The sequence below is a fragment of the Vipera berus genome, assembly GCF_964194415.1.
Source record: "Vipera berus genome assembly, chromosome: 4".
NCBI classification, from domain to species: domain Eukaryota; kingdom Metazoa; phylum Chordata; class Lepidosauria; order Squamata; family Viperidae; genus Vipera; species Vipera berus.
In genome coordinates, this window is record NC_138206.1 from 90,338,906 (window position 1) to 90,348,947 (window position 10,042).

Consider the following 10,042-nt stretch of genomic DNA (forward strand, 5'->3'; position numbering starts at 1 on the left):
CTGAACAAATAGAAAGTATAACTATTATCATCATCAAATAAAATGGAAAAAGCCAAAAGACCGTTTTTTAGGGACCGGTTCCATGGAGAGAGGTTTTTCCGCAGACCAGAGGGGCCGTGGTTTCGCATTCTGCCTGCATCCCGTGGATGGGGCTTCGCTTATTTGTGCGGCCCGGTTTCTGGCATGCCACAGAGCGGTGCTGTTCATCAAATGGGGGTTGTGGACCCCTGTTCTGTGATGATTAGGGGTTAGAACGCTAGGTTTGTTAGGCCTTTTGAAGAAAGTAGGTTTCTTGCACAAGAGGATGCTGTAATAATGATACTGTACTACAATAGTGGCCAAAATTGTGGAAACATTTGAGGTTTGATGGCTAATAACACTTTTTTTAGTAGTACCATAAAATTATATATCAATGGAAAGATAATTTAATCAAGAATGTAATGCAATAACTTTTATGAAGGATTTGCTATTAGAATAGTTTGGGCTCAAGTATTTCATTAATGTATTTTTGGCCATTTATATTCCCATTAATCACACAAATAACACTGCCTGGGTGTTTCATGGTGCATGTAATGCAATCAGGATGCAAATCTTCTCTGATTCTTCTCCTTATGTATTTTATGCCATCACTACCAAACTGGGAGATCTTGGTCTCATCACTCCAAATAACCCTGTCCCATTGTTCCTCTGTCCAGGTAACATGGGTTTTAGCCCAGTTTAATCTTTTCAACCTTTGTTTGAGAGATAAAAGTGGCCTTTTTTGTGGAATTCTAGATTTTAGGCCAAATTCCTGCAGCCTGCGCCGAACAGTCTTTGCACTCAACTTCACATTGCGTTGCACCATTTCATCTTGTATACACCCAGATCATTTTCTTCTGTCACGTAGGCACAGTCTCTTAATTCTTCTATCATCACTTGCTGTTGTGCACCTTTTCCTGCCTTTACCAGTGTGGTTTTGTAATGACTGAGTCTCCTTATACCTCTTCAAAAACTTAGAAATGCTACCTTTGGTTAAGTTTCCATCAATTTTTTTCTAATTCCTTTATAACTGTAGCGTTGTTCACTTAGTAATACTATTTTACATTGCTTTCTGGGGGACCAGTCAACTCTTCGCACCATTACTTTAATTTTATTACGTTTTACAAGCTCACTAAATGAAAGAACACAAAAAAATCAACTTGATAGCGATGACATAACACACTGACAAATGTCCTCCTCTCAGCTTCAGTACCATCAATAACTGAATCCTACTGTGATCTGATTGGCTCATTGCCAAAACAAGATGACACCTGATTGGCTCTGTAAACACTCATGCTCATTGGCTAAAATCAGATGAAGGAAAGCTACCTGATATCAACCTGAGCAAGTTGTGCTTCCTTTTTCTGGTTATTTGGCTATAACTTTTCATAGAATACAGATAATTAAACAAACTTTGTTGCATTACATTCTTGAGTAAAATATCTTTCCACTGATATATAATTTTATGGTACTACTCCAAAAAAGGTGGTGTTATTAGCCATCAAACCTCAAATGTACACTTTTCCCAAAAGGTTTCCATAATTTTGGTCACTACTGTAAACAGGATGCTTGATGCTGGCAGACCTGAGTCAATCCAGCTAATGGTTTGATTAGCTGTGGTGTTAATTTTGATTCACTATATGATGAAACAACTTGAGCAAAGAAAAGATAGGATTTGTTTAGGAATGAAAGGCAATATAGGAGGTAGAGTGAAAGGAAGAGTGGAGTAGACATTTCCTAATTTAGTGCCACCCCGCCTGTATCATAGCAACAGTAATATTGATAAAAAGCAAGCTATTTCCCCAAATTGTATACTTCCTGGAGTGTAAAATACCGCAGTGTGTTGTAAAATAACATGTTCATTAACATAATTTTTATCTTCACTGCCTGATTACTAAGGGTGAAGAGGTTTGTTTTCATGTCACCTGATTCAAATAGTCAATTTTCCAGCAAAGATCCAAAAGTATGAAAACTTGGGAAATGTACTTTGAAATGTAACTATTTAGTACAGAATTAAAGACTGAAGCCTATAAAACATTTCTTTTTACAATTTTTCCAGATTTTTTTTTTATTGTTGACCCTTTACACAGGCTGGTTTTGTATTTGTCATGGTGACTGAAATTGATGAGTTGTACATTAGAGTTTGATCCATAGCATGTAACTGGTTCAGATGTCCTCTTAAAGTAGCCGTCACGATTGCATGCAGTTCCACTAGTCTTAAGCCTGGGAAAGATTGCTTGCAAACCATCCAGCTGTAGCAACCATGTCCAGTGGGAAAAGTTGCAGAAATATCTGCCAAGAGCTGAAAACCCAAAAGGCAAACAGATGCAAACTATAAAAATAAACACTCTTGAAATGAGTTCAACGGAAGACAGCAGGGAATAGTTTGAAACTGAATTTAACCTCCGCACACTGTAGTGTGTGCACTGTAACATGCCAAGATGAAGTCTTAAGATTTTACTAATTAAATATTCACAACAGGAAGAAGTCAAGAATACATTCAGTGACATATGCATTTTTTTTCCAATTTCCTGTTGTTACTTAAAATATTTGCCCATTGTGAGGAGGAAGGTGGGAGCCCAGACCTTACTTTTCATTTCTGCAAAAGGAAGATTGTCAGAGCCTCTTGTTTGGTAGGGCTTCTGTGAAAAGAACTAAAGATTTTCCCTTCATCCTCTTCCGCCCTTTTTAAGTATAATGCCACAAAAACAAGGTCTTCTGTTATTTGGTGGAAGGAAAAATGATAGACAGATGCATTTGAAAGGTAAATATGAGAGTTTGATCTGGAAAGCAATTATTAATATTCATTTTTCAGTAAAAATGTCTTTGACAGAAACATTTTTTTTACATCTGCTTTGCAACTAATGAGTCTGAGAGAGCTGTGTAGGCCTTGTTCAGCACATGCTTTGATTTTTCCTTCTCCTGATAAGCTGTTGCTAGTATAGAAATCAATCTTATCACTATACTTTGTTTTCCATGGCTGTCATAATGTTCACTTTGTCCATTGAAAATGAATTCTACTTCAAATTTTAAAATAATTGAAATGATTGCTTTGAATTGGCAGGATTAGAGCAGTGCACAAAGGAAATAATGTAATCAATCTTTCATCAACATCAGCAAGTTTAGTTTATCTCCCACATTTTTTCCTTACCAATGACTCCTTTATTTCAACAAAAGTTAATATTATAGATATTTAAGAACAATGTTCCAATAACCAATGAGACAGGTTTTCATACCTAGATTCAGTTTCTGTTTCCCAATTTGTAGTTTTCCAGTTGTGACATAGTGGTAAAATTTAAATGTTAAGGCATTTTGTTTTTATTCAATGAAATAAACAATCCTTGAACAATCCTGAACATTTGTCTCAGGCATTCTGTTCTGGACCAGCCTTTTTTTTTCTCTTTTAAAGCAGCGGTCTCCAACCTTTCTTGCTTTGGGGAGTGGGGCTGGGGAGGGAGAGTGCATTTGCCCGGCCTGATTTCCAAGGGGTCGTGGCCCAGTATCGGACTGCAGACCAGAGGTTGGGGACCCCTGTTTGAAAGTACAAGTGCCTTGTACTTTATAGCAAATAGAGTTTAGTATTATAAATTCTTGGTTGAGACATATTTTTTAAAAAACAGTTTAATAAATAGGGTTATTAGAAAGGACAAGCTCTACTAAATGCAATTATTTAAATAAACCAATTAAGGCAAATCTTGCTCCATTCCTACTTGGCATCAACTGACAAAATTGGATCACAAAGTAGCCAAAATTAGAAACTTGATCTTCAATGTAACAGAGGGGTGTTTTTTTTTGTTTTCTTTAAAGCAATGTTATTCAACCTTGGCAACTTTAATGAATGTGGCCTTCAACTCCCAGATTTCCCCTGCCATCAGCTTTTTAAAAAGCCTTTAAAAAACAATTTAGGTTACTTAATTGTTGCATTTTCCCATATACACTTGCTCAAAGCTTGGTATCCTTTGAAAAAAAAACTCTGTAAAATGAAGTAGAAGATACCAGGAGAGGCATTTTCAGTAATAAGACTAACTGTAGATACTCTGACCAAAAACCCTTGCCTGCCTTCTTTATTATCATGTCAGTCTATTTATTTATGTACTAACATGCTCAAGCTTGAATGCTGCTCTTCTCCAAATGGTTTTGAGTAACTTGCATCAAACAAGAGAAATATCGAAACACAAACATCCCACCAGTCAGGAAGAAGCAGTTCAGATATCATGGGCAAGCTGGCTCATAGGTGGGCAACACTGAGAAAGCTCAATAACAGGGTCTCTGTAATTGCAATTACTTGGTAGAAGGAACCCTTAGCAAGTCCTAACTCCCAGTGAATGTGTAAACTCAGGCCAGAGCAGGGAATGTTAAATACAGGTAGTCCTCAAGTTACGAATGTAATGGAGCCTGCCCATTCCATTCGTAACTCAAAAACTCATGGGAGTGAATCTCGTACCTCAAACAAGATCACTTCCTTTCTTGTTAAGACACACACAGCTCGTTAAATGCACTGAGGTATCTTAGGGTGGGGAAGGCCATGGAGGCCTAGTGATGGAACAGGCCCCCAAGGCTTCCCTGACTCACTAAGATACCTCATGCTTCCCCCTCCCTTCCTGCTGCTCCGGACTCGCTTACCTTGCAAAAATCCTCTCTGCTGTGGTTTCTTTTCCTTCAAGGGAGAGGAGAGTTGGCTTGGAAATGCTTTTTGTGCCAACAATGAAAGCTCCTGGTACTATAATATCACATGAGTTCAAAAGAGATCATGGCCCCCAGAAGCTTCCATTCTGGGGGGGGGAGTGTTTGCTTTATTTGCTTACCTATGGGGTAAAACGTGGAATTGGAGTTGGCTGGGCACAGGAACCAATGCCATCCGTGGCCCAGGTTCGCTGCTTGCTCACGTGTGCCAGCCTTTGAGGGCAGGAACGAAGCCTTCAACTGAGCGGGGAGGCATCACGGGGTGAGTCATCTTGCACCTGCGCCCAGCAGCTCATGGTGGCAGCAGCCACCTGAATGGCTGCAATCTCCCCTCTCCAGCCAGCCACCCAGCCCACCCAACCTACTCCATGCCTGACTGGCCGGTAGACCAAATCCTGACCATATTTTTCCTTGTCCTCCTCCCAACTCAAGCGGCAACAGCGACTTGAGTTTCTCTGTTCCATCCGAAAGGAAGAAACTGGAGGTGCAGAGCAGAATTGTTCTTAAGAGGACGTGGGTATGCTGCGTGCGCCAGCCTTATTGAGAGCAATCCTCCTCTGCCCCTCCATTTTCGTCCACTCGGACAGAGCGGAGAAACACAAGCTGCTGCCACTCAAACACCTTTTATCCTAACGGAGACCTTGAGGAGATGGGGAGCTCCTTCTGTGTGCAAATGCAACTCTTGAAAACAGACCCGTTTCTCGGTATGTGATCTCATGATAGTTCAGGTACCCATTCTCTGCAAAAGATATTACGCATCCAGGAGGTTCCATTGACTCTGCTCTCCCTCAAAGGCAGAAATCGCGGCGGAGAGGAGACAGATCTTCTCAAGGTGAGTCCGTGCAGCAGTAAGGGAGGGGAAAGCAGTTGTGGGAAGTTGGGGGGGATAGAGTGAATGTTGCAGAGCCTCTGCAGTCATTTGTAAGGGCGAACAACTGCCATGGTGCTGCAACATTTGTAATTTTGGGATTTCCTTGTAAACACTTGGGGGCGCTTATCACATAATTTCAAATGCATGTTAACTAACTGCTCATAACTCAGGGATTAGCTGTATATTCATGTATAAATTATAGATCACCTTGGCAAAAATGTGCAAGAATTGCTACATAGATAAAGAGTACTAAACATTTTTTAAGTTTGCGAAGCAAGGTAATATTTGGAAGCAGCTGAGGCAAACAAGTCCCTGATTCACTGGATTATAAGGAGGAGATGAAAAGCATGATCTGACTGTTACTATTATAGCCGATCTAAATAAAGTACAATTGTGGAGTTGATTTTCTAGTCTGGTCCACCTAGTGTGACTTGACACCATGTGACAATTTACGTCTTTAATTGTGCCTGGCAATCAATTAAGCTCCCACAGTTGGTGGCTTACATGGGCAAATCTAGGTATACCTATATACATTGCATTACATATACGACTGGGTGATCTTCAAGGCCAGCCCCAGATAAAGCAAATTATAGCCGTCCAGCCATGAGATGACAAAAGTTCCTGCATAATGTGGTAAATAAGCAATAAGTTTGCTATTGGTAGAAAAATTGGGCAAACAAATTAATTTTAGAAGTAAATGTATCTTCCACAATTAGATAGTCCAAAGTATTGGCATAATCAGTTTGCCTGGATAGCATAATGGAAAATTCAATCCATAAAATGAGCTTTATTCAACATAACTTCTAATAAATTTTAGGTCACTATTTTGTTCTGTTTTTTCAACTGAGAGCTAGATATGGCTTTCTACCTCTGAATAAGCATGCAGAAAAGGAATAAATTTAGAGTAAAAGCAAACAAGTATTTCAGGAATAGAAACTAGTATAGATACAACCTCTGGGTTAGGTCATAACAAGATTGGTCATCCATCAGATCATTCTAAGCTCTTTTAAAATTTCAGAATAGAAAAACATAGTTGAGTTCTGAAAACTCTTATATCAGTATCATCCCTTCAGTATAAGCATGTGTTTACAAGATTAAAAAGGGAAAAAAACAAAGCTTCACCGTTTTATATCAATTACAGCTTCTGTACACACTTCACAGATAGCCACGAAAGAACTTGAATTTATCTAATCCTTTAGCAAAGGAACTACTGGCAACTTATAAAGGTAGTCTTTGATTTTCAACTGGTTGCTTAGTGACTGTTTGAAGTTATGACAGAAGTTAGGATCAGTGGAGCCTCCATGATCACATGACTGCATTTCGGACACTCATTTACTGCTTTTGAAGCATCCGGTGTTAAGGTGTTTTTCCAAAAACAACAACAACAACAACACAACAACCAGCATTTACTTCTGGTTTTCAGGAAAATTAGCCCCCTTAATGGCTGTGGAGGTTGCTTTTAAAAAGATAGTAAAATCAGGTCAGTCACGTGGGTGACCTGTTTTATGACTGTCAAGACTTACTCCATTATGCTCCCTTATGGGCATAAGTCTCGCTCTTAAATTCCAGAGAAGTGGAAACTACAGAACACGTGTTTCTTCGTTGCTCCTTTTGTGGAGACATCCAATGAAATTCACACTAGCTCTGATTGGTCCTGGTCACCTAGATTTGTTGTATGGCCAGATGTACATGCTCACAGATGGTATCTTAGCTAGTATGTCCATCAGACTTTGATGGGCTAATCTCCCGCAATGCATTCTTTGTAACTATAATTCATTTAAAACTATTGTTGTCATTTTAAATGTCATCATAGATGCTATAATTTTAGTATTTACATTGTAATTTAATATAGGCTATATCATGGATCTCACTTATGGATATTAGATTGTTTACAAATGTATTTTAATTCTATCTTAAACTTTATTTTGTTTATTATCTGCATTCGTCTATCACAGTAACTTGAATGAATGAAATATGATTGTAAGCTGAGGAACTCCTGTATCTAATTTACAAATCAATCCTTTGTGCTAGTTTGCTATTTAAATATGCAGCCTAGCTCCTGCATTGATCTAGGTCAGGGGTAGGCAACCCTGGCTCTTTTATGACTCATGGACTTCAACTCCCAGAATTCCTGACTAGCATATCTGACTCAGGAATTCTGGGAGTTGAAGTCCATAAGTCATAAAAGAGCCGAGGTTGCCTACCCGTGATCTAGGTAAATAGCCAAAAGGAGATTAATCTTTCACTACACAAAATTGGAAATGAAAAAAATATTTTTGAAGCAAATCATTTTAAAGTGAAACAAGCAAGCTATTGTCAGTAGAAAATCACCACAGTCGTGAAGGAAATTCTGTGTGCTCAGGGATCTTTGCTGAGTGATTTTTCCCCCTTTGCAAATAGCAAAAGTAAGTTCATTGTTTGAAAACGTAAGTTCTTGTATAATGAGATAAGAATAGCAGATTTTAAATATATTTTTAAACCAGTAATGTGGTATTGCACATGTTTATCTCGGGCCATGTTAAATGTTGAATTGTTAAAACTTGTGTTAGGCACCTTTTACAAAAAATAAGAAAGGCCCTCTTGTGGTCATGGAATTTAATGTAAAGCTAGCATAGTGACATTTCTGCATTTGAATATTTATGCTTATTGAGTGTGCATAGAAGTTTTTTCTCTAGATAGTTGCAGACTTCTGGTTTAAGCCACTATTCTGAATAAATCGATTGACTTATATTAGTATATGATGTTACTAAGATACTTTCATTGGATATGCTACTCTGCCGTTGATGGTAGTAATACACATTTTCAAATACTTAATCCATGGTGTATGTGGAGACAGAGTACAGATAATTTCTCTTGAAACAGACTTTAAATCCCATGTTGTGCACTGTCTAAACATTTGTCTTTCCTTTCTCTTTGCAGCCCAGTGACTTTTCAGTATCTCTAAAGGCTTCAGGGAAGAACAAACATTTCAAGGTGCAGCTGGTGGACAATGTCTATTGCATTGGGCAGCGTCGATTTAATACTATGGATGAGTTGGTGGAACACTACAAAAAGGCTCCTATCTTCACCAGTGAGCACGGGGAAAAGTTATATCTTGTCAAAGCACTTCAGTGACATTGAAGATGGACTAGGCCTGCTGGGGTCTTTTGTAACTTAAAAGCCTTAGGTCCTCAATCACTTTTATAGAGCAGGGCACTCTGCACCAGACACAGCTGTCAGTGAATGGTCTCTTTCTGAGTATTTGCTCTGTTGGTTATATTCTCTTTTCCTCCTTGCTTTTCTCTACCCCCATTTTTGCCTATTAGTCTTTTAAAAATTAAGTTGTTTTGAATCCCCTCAGGTTGAAAAATTCACTTAGGTAGCCATTGTAAGCACTCATTTTATTTCCTGGGTTCTTAACTCTTCTATATATGTTTACAGAGTTAATCCAGATAAAGGAGGGGGGTTCTCAAGTGAAAAACAGTGTTATCAGACGGCTCCTGAAGGCAGAATTCATCGTTGAGAGAGACTGGGCACAGTTGAATGCACTGAACCTGCAGCTAACTAAGTGAAATAATAGTAGACATAACGGTTGTGGCTGTGAGTTCTGTAGCTATTCTGCTTACCAAGTAATATATTTCTAAAATTCCTAGTATCTAGAAGCACTCTTCCCAAACTCTACTACAACTATTACATAGCTTTTTGGCTCTTTGTGAAGAGTACACTAACTAAAAGCATTTTGTAATAGTTCTTCTTAAACTACTACGGTATGATTGTAGTAAAGAAAACTATCTAGCATATTTTGACATGTAATTTCAACCAAGATGTTTCATTGAAAGTTGATTACTTAGAGAATCATTGAATTGTAATGGTTGAATGTTTTGGTATCTACAACCATATGTGCCATCCACATAATGCTTTTTCTTCTTGCCCTTCTGCTTGTTTGAATTAAACAGTTATGTATTTAATTCTTAAAGTAATATGTATCTGTAGCCAATTGACACTAATACAGAAGTTTAATAAACATAGCTAATTATGGGTGGGTGGGGCTTCCAGCACATGCATAACATACATCATATATATATATATATATATATATATATATATATATATATATATATATATATATATATATATATATATATATATATATATATATATATATATATATATATATATATATATATATATATATATATATATATATATATATATATATATATATATATATATATATATATATATATATATATATATATATATATTTACATAACAGAAAAAAATTCAGGGTTTACGGAAGGTGGTGTGATTGGTAGTAAGACACAGAATGTTATATGAAGAAAATGCGTTTCTTTTGTGTTTCTTTTAACCTCCTTATGGTTTTAAATATAGCATTGATGGCACATTCCTGAAAATATTAAAAACAGACCTTGTTGATCCTGAAAACTTGCATACCTCCCCCACCCTACTTTTTTGATATTGTAATAAAAA

The 10,042-nt window shown here is 37.6% G+C and overlaps 1 protein-coding gene across 3 annotated transcripts in view; it reads left to right on the forward strand.

The window, feature by feature from the left end:
• NCK2 (NCK adaptor protein 2) overlaps positions 1 to 9,571 on the forward strand; it is an 84,711-nt gene extending 75,140 nt beyond the window's left edge. For all 3 annotated transcript variants that reach the window (XM_081328047.1, XM_081328046.1, XM_081328048.1), the window contains one exon: positions 8,492 to 9,571. In XM_081328047.1, coding sequence (XP_081184173.1) covers positions 8,492 to 8,686 — 195 coding nt within the window. In that variant the 3' untranslated portion in view covers positions 8,687 to 9,571. The remainder of the gene's footprint in view (positions 1 to 8,491) is intronic.
• The last annotated feature ends 471 nt before the right edge of the window (positions 9,572 to 10,042 follow it).